Below are 23,708 nucleotides of genomic sequence, written 5' to 3'. Positions count from 1 at the left end.
AATTTGCCTACTTTAGGGACCTCTGGAGTATGTCAAACCAACTTGGAGTCCTGTTACTGCCTGCCATCTTCCATGAGGTTGGGGTTCTTTGCTGCCTAGTAACTCACTTTCCACTGGCAATGAGCTCATCCCTGAATTCAAGCCCAGTGAGGTCATTTAACAATCCCAGGGTCCCATCTTTTTAAAAAATATTTATTTATCTGGCTGTCTTGGGTCTGGTTGTGGCACTCGGAATCTTTAGTTGTGGCATGAGGGATCTAGTGTCCTGATCAGGGATCAAACCTGAGCCCCCTCCACTTGGGAGCAGGAAGTCTTAGGCACTGGGACCACCAGGGAAGTCTCCCAGAGTCCTATATTTGAGGGTTGGTTTCCCACAACCACTTTTGATATCAACTATTGTATCAGCCAATGTCCAGTCAGAAAAACAAATCCTTCTAGGTCTGTGCTGTCCTGTATGGTAGCCATTAACCACGTGTGGCTATTTACATTTAAATTACTAAAATGAAAAGTAATTAAAAAATCAGTTTCTAAGTTACACTAGTCACATTTCAAGAAGTCAGTAGCCATATATGCCTAGTGGATACTGTATAGGTCAGTGCAGTTAGGACATTTCTATCATCACAGAACATCATATGGGACCATACTGCTCTGCTGCTGCTAAGTCACTTCAGTCGTGTCCAACTCTGTGTGACCCCATAGACGGCAGCCCACCAGGCTTCCCGTCCCTGGGATTCTCCAGGCAAGAACATTGGAGTGGGTTGTCATTTCCTTCTCCAATGCATGAAAGTGAAAAGTGAAAGTGAAGTCGCTCAGTCGTGTCCGACTCTTAGTGACCCCATGGACTGCAGCCTACCAAGCTCCTCCATCCATGGGATTTTCCAGGCAAGAGTACTGGAGTGGGGTGCCATTGTCTTCTCTGCTGTACTGCTCTGCTGCTGCTGCTGCTGCTAAGTCGCTTCAGTCGTGTCCGACTCTGTGGGACCCCATAGACGGCAGCCCACTAGGCTCTGCCGTCCCCGGGATTCTCCAGGCAAGAACGCTGGAGTGGGTTGCTGTACTGCTCTAGATCATTTCAAACAGAAAAGGATTGAGAACAAGAAATTGTTGAGAGTAGCCTAAGGAAGAAACAGCTTATGAGAGTTAGAAGAGAAAAGGGGAGATGGGGAAGGTGCTGTCACCCTGGGCGAAGCCACCCCACGGTAGGTACTGATCTATTAGAGGTGCTGCTGGTGGAGGCACCACCGAAAAATGGGACAAAACTATGGCTTCTTCCCTTCAGAGTGCCTTTCAGTCTCCTGCCAATACCTTTCTTCTGGCAAGAGAGGCTTTAAAAAAATGTATTTCTCAAGTTTCTATATTACTTATTATACTGAAGAAAGCAAAGAGTGGGGGAATGTGTCTTAGAACAAACAGACAAATAACTGCAGAATAGGGGTTTTATCAATAATTACAATATTCTAGTATTATATTTATAATATAATAATATATATAATTATAATAACAATTCTTATGGAAGAAAGCAAAGAGGAACTGAAGAGCCTCTGAATGAAGGTGAAAGAGGAGAGTGAAAAAGCTGTCTTAAAATTCAGCATTCAAAAAACTTAGATTATGGCATTCAGTCCCATCACTTCATGGCAAATAGATGAGGAAACAATGGAAACAGTGATAGATTTTATTTTCTTGGGCTCCAAAATCACTGCAGATGGTGATGGCAGCCACAAAATTAAAAGGTGCTTGCTCCTTGGAGGAAAAACTGTGACAAACCTAGATAGCATACAAAAAGCAGACACATTACTTTACCAACAAAAGTCCATATAGTCAAAGCTATGGTTTCCCCAGAGGTTATGTATGGATGTGAGAGTTGGATCATATAGAAGGCTGTGTGCCGAAGAATTGATGCTTTTAAACTGTGGTGTTGGAGAAGACTCTTGAGAGTCCCTTGGACAGTAAGGAGATCAAACCAGTCAATCCTAAAGGAAATCAGTCCTGAATATTCATTGGAAGGACTGATGCTGAAACTGGAGCTCCAGTACTTTGGCCACCAAATGCAAAGAGCCAACTCATTAGAAAAGACTCTCATGCTGGGAAAGATTGAAGGCAGGAGGAGAAGGGGATGACAGAGGACAAGATGGTTGGATGGCATCACTGATTCAATGGACATGAGTTTGAGCAAGCTCCTAGAGATGGTGAAGGACAGGGAAATCTGGCGTGGTATAGGCCATGGGGTTGAAAAGAATCAGACACGACTGAGTGACTGAACAACAAATAATAATCTTAGGAGATGCCAGAACTCCCACCCTGTAGCTCACATCCATCCTCTTTTCTCCAGCAATTGCCCCCTGCCCTTTGTGTTCCAGCTACATGGAATTGCTTTCAATTCTGCTCTAAAACTGTGATTTTCTCCTCTTCAGAGTCTTCATATACTGTTCTTTCTGCCTGTAACTCGCTGTCTCTGGCTCTTCACATACCTGACTATTTTTGTTCATCAGATATCACTTCCTCAGAGCAACTTTCCACGACCTTGCCAATCTGTTTGAACTAGCCTCATCGCCCCCACATCCTGCTTCAGCCATTAAATCATCCTGTTTATTTATAGTCCTTGTTTCAATTGAAAATTATCTTGTGTTTATTATCTGTCTCCCCTCCCTAGAATGTAAGCTCCAGGAAGGCAGGGGCTTGGTCTGTCTTTTTGGTACTGTGTTCTCAGCATTTAGAACAGTGGCTGGCATACAAGAGGCTCTCAATAAACATATATTATCTAGATGAATTGCTTCCTTCCATTCTTCGGGTCTGAAATCTTTCCTGTCTCTCTAGCTGAGTGAGGTATTTCTGCTGTATGTTCTAAGAGGAACCCAGACCTCTCTCATTGTGACTAAAAATTACTGTAATTACTTATATCTTAACCCTTGCTGGACTGAAACTCAGTGAAAGCAGAGACCATGTCTTTCTTGTTCACAGTTTCTAGACACAGTCCCCAGTGCCTAGCACGGTGCCTGGGATATAACTGAAAGTGAGAGTTGACTTGATGGATTTGGTAATCATATTATCCTACCAAAGAGTTTGGGAGAAGATTTAGTGATGAGTGTACTGAAACTAAGCAAAAGAAAATAACAGGACAATTATTAACTCTAGGAAAAAGTCCAAGGAAAAATCTTAACAAAAATGGAAATGCAATCACAAAGTCCTATGAGGCTTGACTATGAATAACATTTACATAGTCAAAATCAGGGTCAACAGGACTGTATTAATTATATTAGACTTCATAAGTTTGTTAACATTTTGACATTTTTCTACAGTGGTTAGTAAACAGTAGCTACCCCAGGCTCCCTGAGTACCCCATTGCCACTGTTCCAGCTGCCCTCACTGCCCGCCCCTCACCCCCCTGCCCCCAACATCTTAGAACTCCTTGAACCTTCCCAGGGTTCACAACTGCGGAGACAACAGCTAGCACAGCTGGAAAGACCAGCATCTGTTTGGATCAGTCACTGCCTGTGTAAGTAGGCAGTCTCTAGCCCCTCCTGGGCACTGCCTTTGGCATCCCCAGAATGCTTAACTCAGCCTTGCTTGCTACACTTACATGGCCCAGGAGGTTCTACATAGGAACACCAGGCTGTCAGCCAGTGCTCAGCCTGCCCCTCCTCCCACACTGCAACCCCCTTTCCTAATTGTTCTGCCTTCCCCCAGCAGGCTCAAACCTCACCCCCCTAGAGACAATGGTCCTAGAGATAATGCTGGCATCTCAGAAGGCAAATATTTTTAATGGTACTCTTGGTCATAATATGTAACAAAAAATTGTGATATAATTATATTGGAAGATGGGGCAGGGAAGTGGTGTTACAGAAATCTTCCATTGTTCAAAATCAATATACAGTGCACTTAAAAATCGAGAAACAAAAGGATAGTTGTATTATTTGGAAAACAGAAGTAAATCCCAAAAGAAACAGCTGGAAGAGTTGAAATTGTCTAGTTATCTCTGAGGAGACGGGCTTAGTATGGGGAGAGATGGGAAGTCTCTCCCATCTTAGTCTCTCCCAAAATAATCTACCATTTTTTATTATAAGTTTTAGAGAACATTTGACTTCTGAACTGTGTACACATTCTTTTTCTTTTCTTTTAGGAGACTATTCCAGGAATCCTGATGAGAGGTGATGGTCAATGGTGATGGCAAGGAGAGAGAGAAATGGATCCAAAATTATAATTAGGATTTAAATTAGTATAACTTGGTAATTGCCTGGTGCAGAGAATGAGGGAGGAGGAGAGAGCAGAATCACACAGATTTGGGGGTGTAAATTGGGGTTAGAGTAGGACTGCTGCTTTTTTCCTTTTTTCTTTAACATGGAGATGCAGTGCTTTTATTTATGTATTTTATTTGGCTGCACCAGGTCTTAGCTGTGTCATGTAGGGCCTAGTTCCCTGACCAGGAACCAAACCTGGGGTCCCTGCAATGGAAGCACTGAATCTAACCACTGGACCACCAGGGAAGTCACAAGGATGACTGTTCCTGGAAAGCATTTGGATGCCAAGGATCCCTCCCATCACCGCATGCAGCAAGAGTAACTAACTCTACTGAGGAGGCTTGGCACTAGTTCACAGAGAAGGGACATTTGAGCTGGGTCTTGAAGATAGCATAGAAGTTCTCAGTTTCACAGAGGATGAGATCTGTGGTGAGTGGATATGTTAAGAGAAAAGATATTCCAGGCAAGGGTGATGGGGAGTAATAGGAAGTACAAAGGCACAAAAGTATTGGAGTATTATTTTGGAGGGAAAATATTGAGTTGTTCTGTGCAATTGCAGTGTGGGAGACATCTTGGGGAAGAAAATGGTGGAAAATAAAGCAGGAATGAGAGTTTGTGGCCAGAACCCAAGAGCCTGTAATGTAGTCCCAGTGGTCCTATTTCTTGAGTTGGTGGCAAAATAATAGATACAAGTCTTCTGAAAAACAACTTGAAGGGACTTCCCTGGTGGTCTAGTGGCTAAGAGCCCAAGCTCCAAATGCAGGGGGCCCCAGTTTGATCCCTGGTCAGGGAGCTAGATTCTACTTGTCGCAACTAAGTTTGCATGCTGTAACCAAAAGATCGCGCATACCTCAGGTAAAGACCCCACAGGTTGTAACTAAAGATCCCACATGCCACAATGAAGATCAAAGATCCTGTGTGCCATACCTAACACTTGGCATAGTCAAATAAGTGAAAATTAAAATATTTTTAAAACTTGCAAATATACATGAGACATTGTTAAAATGAGTCTAACATCTGTTCTGGTGATCCTGTTCCTGGGGGTTATTCTTAAGGAATACTTTTTTAAAAGGATGGAGTGAGCAATATATATGAAGATATTTATTGCATCCTTATTGGAAACAGCAAAAAACTGGAAAACAGGCAACATTTCCATCAGAGGAGAATACCTAAGTAAAAGATGATGCATTCATCCAGTGAATAATAAATATACAGGCTGGAGTGCTTGTCGAAATTAAGGTGGACTCATCCAGGAGGCTTTCTGGGCTCAGTGGAGGTGAGAAGGTCCAAAGTGGGCAGGAGAAGAATGGCAGAGCAGAGTAGACCCTGTGTCAGTCCCAGTGAGGGCAGAGGCAGGGGGGCCACCATTATGGGGCATTTGCCTTTTGGTATTTTATTTAATCCTCACAGTGGTAGCAATCCTATGAGGGTGGTACGAACTGCATCCCCACAATACAGACAAGGACCTGAGGTTCAAAGGAATGGAGTGATCTGCCCAGGGCTATCCAGCTTCAAAGTAGATTCCAGCCCAAGTCTATGCGATGGCTGAGCAGCCAGTGCTTTCCTATGCACCATGATGTCAAGAGTCAATGACCACTATGTTATCTATGGGGCATCCCTTTTACATGATGCTGGCAATCTTTCTTCAGTCTTGAGTGAACAAACAAGGTCAAGATTGTGTGGACACCAGAGATTGACAGTAAGTAGCAAAACAGAAAAAGTTGTACAATACGATGTTGAGCAATAAGGGTATACAATTGTATCAGTGATCAAAGCTGCCACCCCAGGGGCTTCCTGGCTGTCCAGGGGTTAAGAATTCACCTTCCAATGCAGGTAATATGGATTTGATCCCTGGTTGGGGAACGAAGATTCCACATGTAGGGCAACTAAGTCCACAAACTTCAACTACTGAGCCCGCACGCTCTGGAGACTGCAGAGAAGCCTGCACAGCAATGAAGAGCCCACGTGCCTCCACTAAGACCTGATGCAGCCAAATAAATAAATATTAAAAAATAATAAAGTGCATGAGGTGAAAGTCTTTGTATTTTATCTGATTTATTGGCTACTCTGGATCTTTGTTGCTGCATGCAGTCTTTCTCTAATTGCGGTGCTTGGGCTTCTCATTGCAGTGGCTTCTCTTGTGGAGCACGGGGAATCTAGGGCTTGCAGGTTTCAGTAGCTATGGCACACAGACTTAGTTGCCCTGCAGCGTGTGGGATCGAACCAGGGATCAAACCTGTGTCCCCTGCATTGGCAGGGAGATTCTTAACCACTCAACCACCAAGGAAGTCTGAGCTGAAGGTCTTACATTAAAAAAAAAAAGCTGCCTCCCCCAAATTGTGCTCACAGTCAATAGCAGGAAGGGGCAATGAATGCTCTTTCGTCTTTCTCCTATTTTTGAGGTTTCTGTTTTTATCACTATTTTATTTGCACAATAAAAAACCAATTTACAATGAAAAATGGAAACAGGGAGAAAATATGAAACCCTGGGGTGTCCCGTGGCTATGCCTTGAGACCAGCAGCAGCTCCTGGCCTTCCAAAGCCATTTGGATGGCAACACACTTAAAGAAGTTGGTTTCTTCTGGACAAAGGAGGAAAGGAGAGAAATGTACTGCACGACCCAAGCCAGGAAGCCTCAGGTCCTCGCTGTCATGCTTCATATGTTTGTGTCATGACTGCATTGGTGAACCTCTCACCTGGACCGAGGAGACATCGTTGTAACCAGGGATTCCCAGACCAGGCGACTTTGTATCTGATGGTTGTTGCTGTTCCCCATTAATTTTTATTGTTTGGGCTTGCTAGAGGAAGAGCCAGTATAGGATTCTCTCTGATTGAGGGACAGAGGCCAAGGTGACCTCAGCCAGCAAAGAGAATAGTGAAATAGAAATATCCATGCCTTGGTTTCAGAGCTAGGGTCCAGCAAGTCTTTTGTTCGGGCTTACACTCCTTTGTTGTTATTTATTCACTAAGTTGTGTCTGACTCTTTGCGACCCCAAAGGACGGTAGCCCACCAGGCTCCTCTGTCCAGTAGGATTTCCCAGGCAAGAATACTGAAGTGGGTTGCCATTTCCTTCTCCAGGGGATCTTCCTGACCCAGGGATTAAACCTGCATATCCTGCATTGGCAGGTGGATTCTTTACCACTAAGCTGCCTGGGAAGCCGTTACACTCCCTATCTTACTCAGTTTTACTCTGTCCTCTAGATCGCCATTCCTTTCAGGATTCCATGCACTGGCCATGCTATTCCTTCAGTTTAGAGTACCCTTTATGGTGTTTCCTGACAGAGCCAAAACCCACCCATTCTTTAATAGCACTTCCTTGATAAAGCTTTTCCCCATCTCCTTTTCAGAAATAAATCATTCCCTTCTCTGACTCCCACAGCACTTGATTTGTATCTTTCCTATGGCAATTGTATTTTTCTGCAGTATGTTATAGTTATTTATATCCATGTCTGTTTCTCCCACTAAATGGTGAGTTTCTCAAGGTGGCCAAAGAGCCTGTCTTATCCAACTCTGATTCCCCACACACCCTGGCCAATGCCTGGCATATGGTAGGTACTCAATCAAAGTGTGGAATGACATTAAATTAAAACAGCTGAGTTCTTCCTCTTTTTGTGTCATGGATTCTCTGGGAAAGCTGTTGAGATTGTAGGCAGATGATCAGTTGGTTTTATCTGTTTCTTTCCTGTGTATTTTGAAAGGGGCAGGAAGAGGAAGAGAGTTAAAGCTATCTGTGGATCCATATTGCAGAGATTTCAGCCAGGGGTCCTTGGAGAGGGTAGTAATATGAATAATAACTAACATGTGCATGGACTCTGACACTTTCACACCCATTAACTCTGCTGGGTCTCACAAGGACTGTAGGATGTAGGCTGGGTAGGCAATATTTGGCTTGTCCCAATGTACAGCTGAGGAACCAAAGGCTCAGAAAAATGATTTGCTCAAGATTACATCAACTGAAAGGAGAGCTGAGACTCCAAGCCAGACCTGTTGATTTCAAATCACACACTCATGCGGTTGCAGAGGTGACAAGAACACAGACTCTATTACTTTTGATAAATGTTTGTGGAATGAAAGAAGAATACCCACAGTTTAACCCTTGAGAAGGTTTACCTACATCAGATTCCAATTGTTATCATGCATGTTTATTTTCTCACCTAGGGGTTCAGTTCCTCAAAGATAGAATTTATGCCTGTTCCTTTATTTCTCTTCCCACAGCTCAGTCCTTTGGCAGGCCCCTCACTTTTGCTGGGTCTTGGTTTCCATGTCTGTAAAATGAGGAGGCTGAGCTAGAAGTTTAAATCAGGTCACATTCCCACCAGCGCCCAGCACAGAGCCTGGCTTACAATTTCCATCACCCTCCTCGTGGACGACTCTCAGCTCCAACGCTAGAGGCCTCCAGGACTCCAGCTGACATGATGGAGTGTGTACCCCGCACGTCACAGCCTCTTCCCAAGCTGGCCATGGAAACTGAGCCTCCTCCAGACAGCAGGGCTGCTCTGCTCACACGGATCAAGTTAGGAGCCTCATTAGTCATGTCAGATGACATAGTTAACACTTGGGGCCAGCACAACCAGTTCATCAAAAGCTCCTATGTGCCTGGCTCCATCACTGTGGCTGAGGAACTACTGTATGTGGAGCAGACAGCACATCAGAGGAGCAGTGCCAGAGTGCTTCTAAATTGGTTTTGATTAATTGCATGGACATGTCTTTAATTGGTGCCAGGGTAGCGGCCAGAGAACTTATGGGAAAGCAGGATGTTATGTTTTCATTCCCTGAAGTCCCATAAAGCAATGAAAGATGAGGAACAGAATCACTGCTCGTTGAAAATTTATCGACCGTGCAGACCCAGAAAACACAAATAACTATCTGAATCGAAACCTAACCTCATTTTCCCAACTCATTGGAAGCCATGCATGTTCCCCTCTGTGCCCCTGCCTGCCTGCTGAGATGTACAACCGAGTGAAAGGTGTGATTTCTGAGAAATGAGTGCTTTAGTGTGGAGACGGCACACTCGGCTTTGCCAGATGGGCGCAGAGGTATCTGGGAAGGCCCCTCCCCTCAGAAACATCTCCTCCAGCACATCAACATCCTTTGAACTGATATCAGATGTTGATCCACTTTGGGTGAAGCATTCATTCACACATTCATTCTTTCTTTTCCCTCCTTGGAGATTTGTATTGAGTGTGTCTTAAATACATGGCACTATTCTGGTGTCATGGGGAATACAGAATGGAGTCAAGTACAGATCCTTCCCTAAGGAAAACAGTTAACTAGGGGAAAATAGAGGGCAGGTCCACAGAAGAATTAATGCATAATGGTTGCATCACAGAAAATGAAACACTGAGATTTGCCATCAAGAAGACTGGGGTTCAGATCTTAGCTCTGATTCTTATTTCTGAGTCATCGCAGAAGTCACTCTGATTCTCTGAGTTTTAACTACAGAATGGGATAACAACACTGCACTGGGTAATCATGAAGCTTATAAGAGGTTGCAGAGTTGAAAGAACAGGGTCCAGGGCCTGGCGTTGATCAAAAAAGGGTTGCCAATTCTGAATAAGCATCACAAGGGAGGTTCTAAGAAAGTGCTATGTGAGTTCATGTATTCAGGAAACAAATGTTTACCAATCACATACTCTGTGCCAGGCTCTAGGGATTTAAGAAAAGAAGTTCTGCCAGCAATGAGACAGGTCCACTAGGTAGTAGCAATGCTATATAGTATGGCCCGTGCGTGTACATACTAAGTCGCTTCAGTCGTATCCAACTCTGTGCGACCCTATGGACTGTAGCCCACCAGGGTCCTCTGACCATGGGATTCGCCAGCCAAAAATACTGGAGTGGGTTGCCATGCCCTCCTCCAGGGGATCTTCCTGACCCAGGGATCGAACCCGAGTCTCCTGTGTCTCCTGCATTGCAGGCGGATTCTTTAACCTGAACCACTGGAGAAACCTGCTATGTATGGTAAGAATGGCAAATCGTTCTAGGTGTGCTGACAGAAGCCTGCTCTGAGTCAGTGGGGAGGAAAGGAGACAATGGTCACTCTTACTGAGGGTAAAGAAATAGGATAGATATGCCTAAAAAGGCAATGTTCAGGCCAAGTCCTGAAAAATGAACAGCTAGAACACAAAAGGGTAGTCCCCGCACAATAATACAATGTTCTTTTTGTTTATTGGAATTTGGAATAAACTTCCAATCTGTCCCCTGGATATTGGGGATTTTGGAATCAGCTTCTTTCTTTTTATGGAAACTTCTTTCCTTAGATTTTCCCACAGGTGACTGCTTCACATTTATAACCTGGTATTTTCTCATTTATTCTTTTGTTTCTTGTATTTCTCCTTCACTAGAATGACTGATCCAAGAGAACACAACATCTTGTCTTTTCTCTTCACTCTATCACAGCATCTAGAACACTGCCTGACACAGTGTAGGTGTTTGATATATGTTTGTTGCCTGAATAACTAAATAAACCAGGAGGCTCAGGAAGGCTTACTGCTATCAAGGAAATATAAACACACTGCCCGCTGCACTGTTGGCATTGAATTTTTTTTCTCATAAAATTGAGCAAGAAATACCTAAAGCACAGGCGTGCTCAGTCGTGTCTGACTCTTTGTGACCCCATGGACTGTAGCCTGCCAGGGTCCTCTGTCCGTGGAGTTTCCCATGCAAGAATATTGGAGCAGTGGCTGATCCATGTCGATGTATGGCAAAAACCACCACAATGTTGTAAAGTAATTATCTTCCAATTAAATAAATTAAGATTAAAAAAAAAAAAGGATACTGGAGTGGGTTGCCATTTCCTTCTCCAGTGGATCTTCCGGACCCAGGTATCAAACCCGCTGTCTCTTGCATCTCCCGAATTGGCAGGCAGATTCTTTACTGCTGAGCCACCTGGAAAGTCTCACCTAAAGCACAGGCTGGAGGAATTGAGATGGGAAGTAACAGAAGAGGTGGTCTCCGAGCTGCTCCCTGAAGGCCAAGACGGGTGACAACATAATGGGGATGTTAGAAGGGCATCAGGAGGATTAAGTAAGATAGCTTTTAAATCTCTTCCAACCTTGAGCTTCTAGGATTGTCTCCCAAACAAATCATCTCTTGCCACCCTTCAGGGTCTCCTCATCACACCCCTCCTTTCTACCCCACCCTGTCTGGAGTCTGTAAGGACATCTGACACACCATTTCCTGCCAATGAAAATCATGAACTGACGTGTGACCTTGTTCTCAGTTTTTACCATCCCCCACATGGAGATGGCCCCATAACTCAGGGTGGGGGCCCCACACAAGGATAGCCTTTCCACAGGGCGGCAAATAAGGTGGAACTGTTTACCTACCAGCACCTTCCTGGCCCTGCTCCCAGATAATTTCATGTCCTCTGGTCCTGAATCTGCTTCTTCGTTGGATGCATCTCAGTTCACTTGCTGGGGCACTGATGTGTGACTATTTAACTGCCTCTGCTTCCTGTCCCAGCGATGCTGGGCTTTAGGGAGCACAGGAGAGACAAGAAAGAGAGCTTTGTATGAGGTAAGCTTTGACGGTCATAATAAAGGCCCCAAACTAACTTATACATACACAGTGCTCGACAATTTACAAAGCCCTAGAGAACTCCGGTTCATCCCTCAAGACCCTGCACCTCTTTTCACTCACCTTCAACTCTCCCAGGCAGAGCTAATCCTTCCCTCCACACTTTGTAGAGCGTCCATTAGACCCCTTATTACCTTGTAATGAATTTGTATACGTGTCTCATTTCCTTCATTAAATCATCAATTTCTTGATGACAGATCTCTTCTCTCCTAGTTAAACACATTTCTTTCTTAAAAAGTACTTTTCATCATACATATTTTTCTAATTATAAAAGTAACATTTATAGTTATAATGATCAAAATTGTATATATAAATGTATAATGAAGAAAATTTTAAATCACCTATAATTTCATCACCCAGATAAAACCACTGGTAACATTTTTAATCGGAGAAGGCAATGGCACCCCACTCCAGTACTCTTGCCTGGAAAATCCCATGGATGGAGGAGCCTGGTAGGCTGCAGTCCATGGGGTCGCTAGAGTTGGACACGACTGAGCGACTTCACTTTTTCACTTTCATGCATTGGAGAAGGAAATGGCAACCCACTCCAGTGTTCTTGCCTGGAGAATCCCAGGGACGGGGGAGCCTGGTGGGCTGCCATCTATGGGGTCGCACAGAGTCGGACACGACTGAAGCGATGCAGCACCAGCAGCAACATGTTTTATATATCTTGAGCCTTTTCATAGCATATAGAAAGTAAAAATGGACTATATAATGCGTGTAGTTTCACAGTCTGGCTTTAGCATCTTTCCATTGTGAACATAAACACATCATTGACAATTCTTCAAAAACATCATTTTAAATGGCTGCACTATTTTCATTTAATGAGTTGACCACAATTTACCTGACAGTTTCCTCACTGAGAGACATTTAGGCTAGTTACTTCTTTTTACTGTTTTTCCAAATAAAATGAGTAGCTGTACACATAAGTCTTTATCTACATCTTTGACTATTTCCCTCAGGAAGATTCCTAGAAATGGAATGTCTAGGTCAACTGGTTTAAACTCCTTAAGCTGGTTTTTGATGCTCACTGCCAAACTGCTCTAAGAACCAATTTACACTTCCAGTAGTACATGAGTGTGTCCATCTTACAGTGTCCTCACCTACATTTAGTATTATCCCATTGGAATCTTCACCAACCACAGTGATCTTCTCACAATTGCCCTTAGGGTGGGTAATTTTCTCAAACACAGCAAAAATTATTCAACCATACAGAGTTGTCTTCTTCTGAGATAATAACCTAAGGAGGGCATATTTGTTTGAACAGATCTTTTACTACTGTAAGTATTTCTATAATTTTGATTTGAAAATTGCCCAAAGAGCAGAAACTTCACTCTTTTGCACCTCAATTGCAATATAATTCTGTCTTTGGGGAATGATTTTTTATTTTCAGCAACCATCAAAAGCCATTTGGAACTCATAGCAAATGAGATGAGGAGCTGCAGCTGGGTTTGAGTCAGAAATGAGGTGTAATTTTACAGTAATGAGATTGAGGTCTTTCTGTGACTTGTAAAGAGGATTCCCACAGGAGTTCTTGGGCAGAAGTGGCATCATCACAAGTGCCAGGCCTCTCTACAGGACCGTTCCAAAGTGAGTACAGGCAGGAGGAGGCATGAGTCTAGCTCGTATATGGCCCGTCTCCCAGGACTTCATCATTATAGCCTCAGGTACAGGCGTCAATTCATTTCAGAGCTGGTCCTGTTCCACTTTCTGTCTTCATCTAGCCCACTTGGCCCTGATGTGACTCCAAGGCCAAGATCTTAAAGGGCCAGTTTAGGGGGAGGGTGTCTCCTGCATTGCTGCTTTGGCAGGTGGGTAATTACCGCTAGCGATCCCTGGGAAACCCCCGGAAAACAACAAAGGCCACGGAAGCGGCAAGCATTCAAGAATGAGATTCAATCCCACAGCCTGCAGAGCACAATGGATTAGCAGTCTGTTGCTTTAACCACTCAGCTACCTCACCCAGGTGGCAATAGTGGTAAAGAACCGCCCTACCAGTGCAGGAGATGTGAGAGACTCTAGTTCTAACCCTGGGTTGGAAAGATCACCTCCAGGAGGGCATGGCAACCCACTCCAGTATTCTTGCCTGGAGAATTCCATGGACAGAGGAGCCTGGCAGGCTACAGTCCATGGGGTCACAAAGAGTCAGACATGACTGAGAGACTGAGCAGGCACCTAGATGATTTTACTTCACAGGATTGTTAGAAACGGGAACTACATAGAACCACACCAACATAGACACAGACAGATGCACAGTCACACAAAATAGCTAAGGTGTACCGAGCACTTACTCTGTGCCCAGTACTGTGCTTTATATGCATGTGGCCGACACCGCTGTTTGACCACCTAGAAGCTGTTTCTCTCTTGCTACTTCTTTAGGGGTGATTGTGTAGCCCAGTTCTGGCAAGTGAGATTTAGGTAAAACTCTTATGGGAGTTATTGGGAGCGCTTTTGCTTTCCTAAGGAAACAGGACTGCTAAGTCTGAGCTGTTTTCCCACCCCCACCCTTTCCTGCCTTGATCTTGGAGGTAAGGTTGGGCATCGCAACCATCTTGTAATCTAGATGGAAAGACCAAAGGAGCTTGTTATATAAGAAAGTATATAACTACCTATTTGGTTAAAATAACTACCTATTTGGTTAAGTCACTGCTAGTTATTGCTTACAGCTAATAATATTCTAATACACATGCATAAAAGATATCCACACATAATAAGATGCCCTATGAAGTGTTTCCATTGATACTCATATTCAAACACAGTTCCTCCATCCAGAGAACTAATGATATGAATGATGATCATCTCGTATTTATGTAGCACTTGGCAATTTTCAAAAGATTTTCACATCCATTTTGTCATTTGTTCCTTACAACTCTGTAAGGAAGGCAACTTTTTATCTGAAAAATCCTTTTCAATTGCAAAAGGATATTTAATAAGTATTTTAGAATGCTCATATGTTACACATAGGCTTGCCTTCTTTTCTTCTTTTCCCTTTTTCCTTCCTTCTTTCCTTCCATGCCAACCCTGGGCCTGTTTCTCTCAGACTCACCCCTCAGGCTTCTTCTGCTCTGTTGTGCTCTGTAATGCAGGGACATTGATCCGTTCAGGCTGGGAATCCAGGCCCCAACACATCTGACTTTGGCCTAGGGAAAGTATCATACTAGCAGGAGATTGGGGTAGGTGGGGGCTGGAAGGTGGGGGCTGGAAGGAAGATGCTGGGATGTTTTTTGCCCTCTGCCCCCAACCACCATCTGCCTCAGGGGCATTTCTGGCTGCATATTTTCAATGGCTCCTGCTCCCAATGTTAGGGTTCAAGCTTCTGACCACGTGGCTCCTGGCTTCCATCTCCTGGCTCCCCATCCCCCGTGAGACTGCCTCCTCCCTCTGCCCCTTTGATTTATGGATAGCAGTGGTTTCCCTAAGCTCTGGGCTGCCTCTCCATCCCCTATCCTACGACCTGTGTAACCAGTCCACTTCATTAGGTCCCTCCACTGTAAATATTTGACATGTCCTCTTTTTCCTCAGTTACACTCATTGATCCATATCACCTTTTTAGGGCACCCACTCGGGGTCAGGTTCTGTGCAGGACGCACAGGGCAAGAGGTGTGCTAGTCTAAGGAGCAAAGCGAAAAGCCTCAGCATGTAATGGTCTCTGCTGAGGGATCCCTAAACTCAGCAAAACTTACAGGTAAGTCTTGCCATTGCCTGGGCTTCTTCCTTTTTCCAGAGGCAAGCCAGAGACAACGGGCAGGACCCTCGGTATGTCCCCTTCAATACCCACTGCACAAGTGAGTTTGGGAGTGCTTCTGGATGATGGCAGAAATGCCTGTTGGCTTTCACCTCCTCCCAGACAAATGCTCCTACCAAGGGCTCTTGGGCTCAGGACAGCCCAGCTTCCACGACCTGCATTGTACTCCCTTCCCTTCTAAACAGCCTTACCTAAAGAAGCAGGAAGAATCTTTTAGAAAGTATTCGCTTCAGCAAAATGCCAGAGATGAATTATCCATAAAAGTTAATGATGGAGAGAAGCCAGTGGTACCAAGTCAACTTGAAGATGCTTAGATATCTTGCATGGGATTTTGCAAACAGACTGGACAAAAATCCCATTTAAGGTTTTATAGCTTTGGCAATGTAGACAACCATTCTGAGCTTCAGTTTTGGAGAACAAAATGGAGACAATACATGTCTTCCTCATAGGATGATTGTTTCTGATCTGGGAAACTTCAGAAACATGACCAATTATCCTAACATAGATGGGCCCCTCCCAACTATAGACATGTGGAGATGCTGTATGAACTATAATAGAAAAGTTATATTTTTATTGCCAATTTTGAAAAAAATATAAAGAGAAATCTCTAGATAAAATAAATGAAAAAGAAATGGAAAACTCAAAGCCAGAACAGGCCAGGTGATGTGCCTGAGCTGCCACAGAGATTTCACACTTATAGATCCTGAGAGCTGCAGGCCACTGTATACTAAGGAGTAGAGATGGAGCTTCAGTCCTGGACAAGTAAGAAAGTTGGAACAGAGCCCGCTGCAAAAAGCCCTGACATTGGAAGCTCTGTCCTCTTCCATGAAAAGGAGACTAGCTAAACTCTATCCCAAGGTCAGAGAAGTTCAAGGAAGCTATATGTCTGATGAGGCCTTGGGTAGGGGAAAAAATGGCACTCATGAGAAATAGAAATTCTAATCATGGCCAAATGCTTATGGGGGGTTTAAATTTACTCTACCTGTATGTGAAAACAGCTATTGAGAAGTTAACATAAAATTCTTGGATTAGGGCTGAAGTAAGACCTATTAAAATTCTTAGGTTTAGGCTGAAGTGAATTCAAAATAGCTCTGCAGAATGCTTAACAATTCAGGGCTTGCAGATCCACTAGAAAAAGCAATCCTTGATGAAGATGCTCACAAAAAGTATCAACCCCATGAGGAAAGAAATGAGCAGAATGGAGAGTCAATCGACATAACAAACTGGAAAGAAGAAGGGTAAAAACAGAACCATCTGAAAGAGACTATGAATTAGGATGATTAATATAGATATAAGAGAAGCAGTAGAAGCCATAATAAAATAATAGAATAGTATAAGAGGAAAAGAGTGGGGAGATTTAAAAAACAATCATGTAGAACTTCCTGAAATGAAAGACACTGCCACTGAAATTAAAAACTCAAAGGATACTAAACTACCTATAGATCTAGCTGAAGAGGGACTTAGAAGAAAAATTTGAGGAAATTACCCAAAACAGAATAAAAAGAGAGAAAGAAATAAAAAAACCTGAACAAGAATTTAAGAGATATGAGTGATAAAAAGAGAAAGTCAAGCAGATGTCTAATAGGAATTCCAGAAAGATTTAATAGAGGGAATGACCCTGATGAAACTGCAAAACCACAAGGCAAAGAGAAAACTATAAAAGCCCTCAGTGAAAAGGGCCAGATTACCAAAAGGGATGTTAACTATGACAGCACCTTTTCATCAGCAACAGTGGGAACCAAAATACAAGAGGATAATATCTTCAAAATGTGGAAAGAGAATAAACCTCAAACTACAATTCTGCACAAGTTAAATTCATAAGTGACACCAAATTTTCAGCCATTTGCAGACAAGCGAAGATGATGAGTTTACCTTACACAAACTTTGCTGAAAGAATACAAGTGGATATACTTCAGTAAGAAGAAAATAATTCAATCCAGCAAAATAAGTTAGATGTAAGGAGGGGGATGCAACGAAGGTTCTAGAGTCAGCTCACATCAGCCCAAAGAGCCGACTCTTAAAATTTCAGGAATTTTGAGAACTGGATGTTAAACAGTCATTGCTAAAAGTTAAATCACACAAACTTACATTTAAATGAATTACTTTAAAATACAGGTTTAAAATCCTCACAATGTTTCACTTCTTAATTATTTTACTACAACTTTGCTATTATCTATGCTCTTGAGGTTATTTATATCTCACGCATCTGTATGGTAGAAGTACTATGTAATGGTGTGCTGCTGGGCATCTTTTCCCTTTCTCTAGACTTCAGTGACGTCACATTGCTAGCTTGATTATGGCTTGAGCACCTCAAAGATCAGCAAATGCTACAAATCAAGACTACCTTTGGACTTCTCCCTTTGGACAATGGATGCGAATCCACCTGTCGATGCAGGGGACATGGATTTGATTCCTGGTCTGGGAAGATTCCACATGCTACAGGGCAACAAAGCCCGTGCACCATGACTACTGAAACCTGTGAGCCCTAGAGCCCATACTCTGCGAAAAGAGAAGCCACCACAATGAGAAGCCCAGTGCACTGTAACTAGAGAGTAGCTCCTGCTCTCCGCAACTAGTGAAAGCCTGCATGCAGCAAGGAAGACCCAGTGCAGCCAAAATGAATTAAAAAAAAAAGACTCCCTTACTCCCTACCACATGACAGCTGATTGTTACTATCTATCAGCACATGAAAGTGGAGAGTGAAAAATTTGGCTTAAAGCTCAACATTCAGAAAACGAAGATCATGGCATCTGGTCCCATCACTTCATGGGAAATAGATGGGGAAACAGTGGAAACAGTGTCAGACTATTTTTTGGGGGGCTCCAAAATCACTGCAGATGGTGACTGCAGCCATGAAATTAAAAGACGCTTACTCCTTGGAAGGAAAGTTATGTCCAACCTAGATAGCATATTCAAAAGCAGAGACATTACTTTGCCAACCAAGGTCCGTCTAGTCAAGGCTATGGTTTTTCCAGTGGTCATGTATGGATGTGAGAGTTGGACTGTGAAGAAGGCTGAGAGCTGAAGAATTGATGCTTTTGAACTGTGGTGTTGGAGAAGACTCTTGAGAGTCCCTTGGACTGCAAGAAGATCCAACCAGTCCATTCTGAAGGAGATCAGCCCTGGGATTTCTTTGGAAGGAATGATGCTAAAGCTGAAACTCCAGTACTTTGGCCACCTCATGCGAAGAGTTGACTCATTGGAAAAGACTCTGATGCTGGGAGGGATTGGGGGCAGGAGGAGAAGGGGATGACAGAGGATGAGATGGCTGGATGGCATCACTGACTCAATGGACCTGAGTCTGAGTGAACTCTGGGAGTTGGTGATGGACAGGGAGGCCTGGCGTGCTGCGATTCATGGGGTTGCAAAGAGTCGGACATGACTGAGCAACTGAACTGAACTGAATCAGCACATGGGGCTTCCCAGGTATCGCTGCTGATAAACAATCCACCTGCCAGGGCAGGAGACAGACATAAGAGATGTGGGTTCAATTCCTGGGATGGGAAGATCTGCTGGAGGAGGGCACGGCAACCCACTCCAGTATTCTTGCCTGGAGAATTCCAACGGACAGAGGAGCCTGGAGGTTGCAGTCCAGGGGGTTGCAGAGTTGGACACAACTGAAGTGACTTAGCATGCATCAGCATACTGCTGAATATAAGAAATAATGGTTTCCAATGCTAGGTGTATGTCCAAGAGAACTGAAAATATATGCCCACAAAAATACTTAGATCCAAATGTTCATAGTAGCGTTATGTATAATCGCTAAAAAGTAGAAATAAGTCAAATGTCCACCAACTAATGAACAGACAAATAAAACGTAGCTTATCCATACAATGGAGTATTATTAAGGCATAAGAAGAAATGAAGTACTGAAGTACATATTCTACCATGAATGAATCTTGAAAACATTGTGCTAAATGAAAGAAATTAGACATAAAAAGCCACATACTATATGATTCCATTTATATGAAATATCCAGAATAGGCAAATATGTAGAGACAGGAGGTAGATTAATGGTTACCAGGGGCTAGGGAAAGAAAGCTGAGCATGGAAGAATTGATGCTTTTGAACTGTGGTGTTAGAGAGGACTCTTGAGAGTCCCTTGGACTGCAAGGAGAGCCAACCAGTCAATCCTTAAGAAAATCAGTCCTGAATATTCATCAGAAGGACTGATGCTGAAGCTGAAACTCCAATACTTTGGCCACCTCATGAGAAGGACTGATGCTGAAGCTGAAACTCCAATACTTTGGCCACCTCATGAGAAGAACTGACTCTTTCCCTGATGCTGGGAAAGACTGAAGGCAGGAGAAGGAGACAACAGAGGATGAGATGATTGGATGGCATCAGACTCAATGGACATGAGTTTGAGGACACTCCGGGAGTTGGTGATGGACAGGGAAGCCTGGCGTGCTGCAGTCCATGGGGTCACAAAGAGTTGGACACAACTGAGCAAGGGAACTGAACTGAACTGAGGGTGTAGGGATAGGAGGTGGGGGGAGGTAGTGGGTAATACCAGTAATGAGTATGAGATTTCTTTGGGGGATAGTGGTGATTGCACAATCTTGTGAATATGCTGAAAATTATTGAATTGTAACTGTAAAAGGGTGAATTTTATTGTATGCAAGAAAGGACTTGGGGAAGGATGAAGGGGTAGTTAGGGAGTTTGAGACTGACATGTACACACTGCTATATTTAAAATGGATGACCACCAAGGATCTATGTATAGCACAGGGAACTCTGTTCAGTGTTATGTAACAACTTAAATGGGAAAAGAATTTGAAAAAGACTAGATACCTGTATAACTGAATCATTTGCTGTACACCTGAAACTAACAAAACATTGTTAGCCAACTATACTCCAACATGAAATAAAAAGTTAAAATGAGAAAGAAATAAAGAAAGGTAGGCAGAGAAATTGGTATGTATATTTGTAAATCTAAATAAATACCGGCTGTTAAAACATCTAATGGAGGGAATTGAGTGGTTAAAAGTAAGTTGGAACCAGAATACTGAAAACCAAATTACCTGGAAGATAAAAGGGGGTGGAGAGCAGAATTAAAGAATTCTAAGTTCCCGAAATCTTCACAATGAGCTAGTGATTAACTTAACAATTTAGGTTGAGTATGCACATTAGTAACAGAGGAACATCCACTGAAGGAATATAATTAGAAAGTATAATTTCCAAACCACTAGTGAGACTAAAAAGGGGATAAAGAAAATAACCAAAGTACAAGAGGGCAGGATAAGAGAATACAGCAAATAAAACACGTGGCAAATGACAAAACAAAGGGGGAAGATATCTCTAATATATCAAAATGAGAAGAAATATAAACATGCTTATTAGACAAAGATTCTTAGACTGGATTTTAAAAAATCCAGCTGTATGTTGGTTACAAGAATGCATTCAAAAGTTAAGGACACAGAAGTGTTAAAAGGATGGGGAAGATATACTAGGCAAATACAAAATGAAGTAATGCAACAATAATAGACTTTAAGTAAAAAAGCATTGTTAGGGATACAGTCAAATGCCTTAATGATAAGAGGGACAGTTCATCAGGAAGATATAATGACCAGAACATATTTGTTCCAACTGGAAATATTGCCTCCAAATATATAAGAGAATTACAAGGAGAAATGGACAAATCCACATAGTGGGAGATTTTGACACATCTCCCTCAGTAGCTGATAGAGTAAGAAGACAAAATATTTGTAAGGCTATAGAAGATTTGACTGATTGGAAAGAGTCAGTTTTCATTCCAATCCCAAAGAAAGGCAATGCCAAAGAATGCTCAAACTACCACACAATTGCACTCATCTCACACGCTAGTAACGCTCAAAATTCTCCAAGCCAGGCTTCAGCAATACGTGAATGGTGAACTTCCAGATGTTCAAGCTGTTTTTAGCAAAGGCAGAGGAACCACAGATCAAATTGCCAACATCTGCTGGATCATGGAAAAGGCAAGAGAGTTCCAGAAAAACATCTATTTCTGCTTTATTGACTATGCCAAAGCCTTTGACTGTGTGGATCACAATAAACTGTGGAAAATTCTGAAAGAGATGGGCATACCAGACCACCTGACCTGCCTCTTGAAAAACCTATATGCAGGTCAGGAAGCAACAGTTAGAACTAGACATGGAACAACAGACTAGTTCCAAATAGGAAAAGGAGTACGTCAAGGCTGTACATTGTCACCCTGCTTATTTAACTTCTATGCAGAGTGCATCATGAGAAACACTGGACTGGAAGAAGCACAAGCTGGAATCAAGATTGCTGGGAGAAATATCAATAACCTCAGATATGCAGATGACACCACCCTTATGGCAGAAAGTGAAGAGGAACTAAAAAGCCTCTTGATGAAAGTGAAAGAGGAGCGTGAAAAAGTTGGCTTAAAGCTAAACATTCAGAAAACGAAGATCATGGCATCTGGTCCCTTCACTTCATGGGAAATAGATGAGGAAACAGTGGAAACAGTGTCAGACTTTATTTTGGGGGTGATTGCAGCCATGAAATTAAAAGACACTTACTCCTTTGAAGGAAAGTTATGACCAACCTAGACAGCATATTAAAAAGTAGAGACATTACTTTGCCAACAAAGGTCCGTCTAGTCAAGGCTATGGTTTTTCCAGTGGTCATGTATGGATGTGAGAGTTGGACTGTGAAGAAGGCTGAGCGCTGAAGAATTGATGCTTTTGAACTGTGGTGTTGGAGAAGACTCTTGAGAGTCTTGGACTGCAAGGAGATCCAAAAGTCCATCCTAAAGGAGATCAGTTCTGGGTGTTCATTGGAAGGACTGATGCTGAAGTTGAAACTCCAATACTTTGGCCACCTCATGTGAAGAGTTGACTCATTGGAAATGACCCTGATGCTGGGAGGGAATGGGGGCAGGAGGAGAAGGGGACGACAGAGGATGAGATGGCTGGATGGCATCACTGACTCGATGGACGTGAGTCTGAGTGAACTCCGGGAGTTGGTGATGGACAGGGAGGCCTGGCATGCTGCAATTCATGGGGTTGCAAAGAGTCGGACATGACTGAGCAACTGAACTGAACTGAACTGATAGAAGATTTGAGCAACACAAATATCACTTTTTCTATCTTTCCATACTTCCATTCCTGGGCCTTGAAAGTTCCTCCTTCCTGTAGTTCTACATTGAGTTAATTGCCAAGCCTTGTGGATTTTCACTGTAAAGTGGGCTGGTTTCCTGCCAACACCCTTTCATCCTGGAGTTAATTCTTTGGCTCAGGCTTTAGTTGTCTTGCCTGAACCATTGTAATTGGTTCCTAAGTGATCCCCCAATATTTATGGAGAGCTGCCCAGACGACATGTGTTTTAGGAGTTTCATGTTGACACTATACATTTTATTGTTGGATTAAACCAGACCAAAAGTACTACCATATTTCAGTCCCAGTGGAATTACTTTTACTGAACTGAGCTCTGGTGTTAGGTTATCGGCTATTTGGCGGGATGGTAAAGACAGAATCCTGGGAAACTCCTTCTGCCTGGTATATTATTCCAGGCACACACTGTAACCTCTTTGTGAGGAATATTGGGAGGAAATATTCTGGAATCTGTATGTCTCTTATGCAAGAGTTTGTACGTATTTTATGAACACTAAATCAAGTAACCAATACTTCCACTTTACTAGGGTTAGTAGAGAACTCACAGCCAAGCTTGCTGGCTACTTTTAATAAGTACAGTAGTTTTCATTTATCTGTTGTTTGCTTTCCACAGTTTTAGTTACCCGTGGTCAACTACAGTCAGAAAATGTTAAGTGGAAAATTCTAGAAATAATTCATAAGTTTTAAATTGCATTCTATTCTGAGTAGCTTGATGAAATCTCATGTTGCCTGGTCTATTCTATTCAGGATCCCCAACCATAGTGTCATTCGTTCCTGACATCCAACCATCAACATTGTCATAGTTCTCAATTATCCAGTATCACCTGGAGCAGATGATTCTCATCAACGCATTAGAAGGTCAGTGGTAGCCTAACGTTACATCACAATATCAACTTCACTCACCTCACTTAATCTCATCACATAGAAATTGTATCATCTCACAGCATCACAGGAAAAAGGAAAGTGAGTACAGGACAACAATATATTTTGACAGAGACCATATTCACATAAATTTTATTATAGTACCTCATTAT

The 23,708-nt window shown here is 42.9% G+C and overlaps 1 protein-coding gene across 1 annotated transcript in view; it reads right to left on the bottom strand.

The window, feature by feature from the left end:
* Positions 1 to 8,826: 8,826 nt before the first annotated feature.
* The window catches only part of GVQW3 (GVQW motif containing 3), a 30,474-nt gene continuing 15,592 nt past the window's right edge, over positions 8,827 to 23,708 (bottom strand). Inside the window, exon 2 of the mRNA XM_019974887.2 lies at positions 8,827 to 9,102. Within this exon, the coding sequence (XP_019830446.1) occupies positions 8,842 to 9,102 (261 nt within the window). The 3' untranslated portion in view covers positions 8,827 to 8,841. The remainder of the gene's footprint in view (positions 9,103 to 23,708) is intronic.

This window comes from Bos indicus, chromosome 15 (assembly GCF_029378745.1).
Source record: "Bos indicus isolate NIAB-ARS_2022 breed Sahiwal x Tharparkar chromosome 15, NIAB-ARS_B.indTharparkar_mat_pri_1.0, whole genome shotgun sequence".
In the NCBI taxonomy this organism is placed as follows: Eukaryota; Metazoa; Chordata; class Mammalia; order Artiodactyla; family Bovidae; genus Bos; species Bos indicus.
This window is presented reverse-complemented; position numbering and strand designations above follow the sequence as displayed.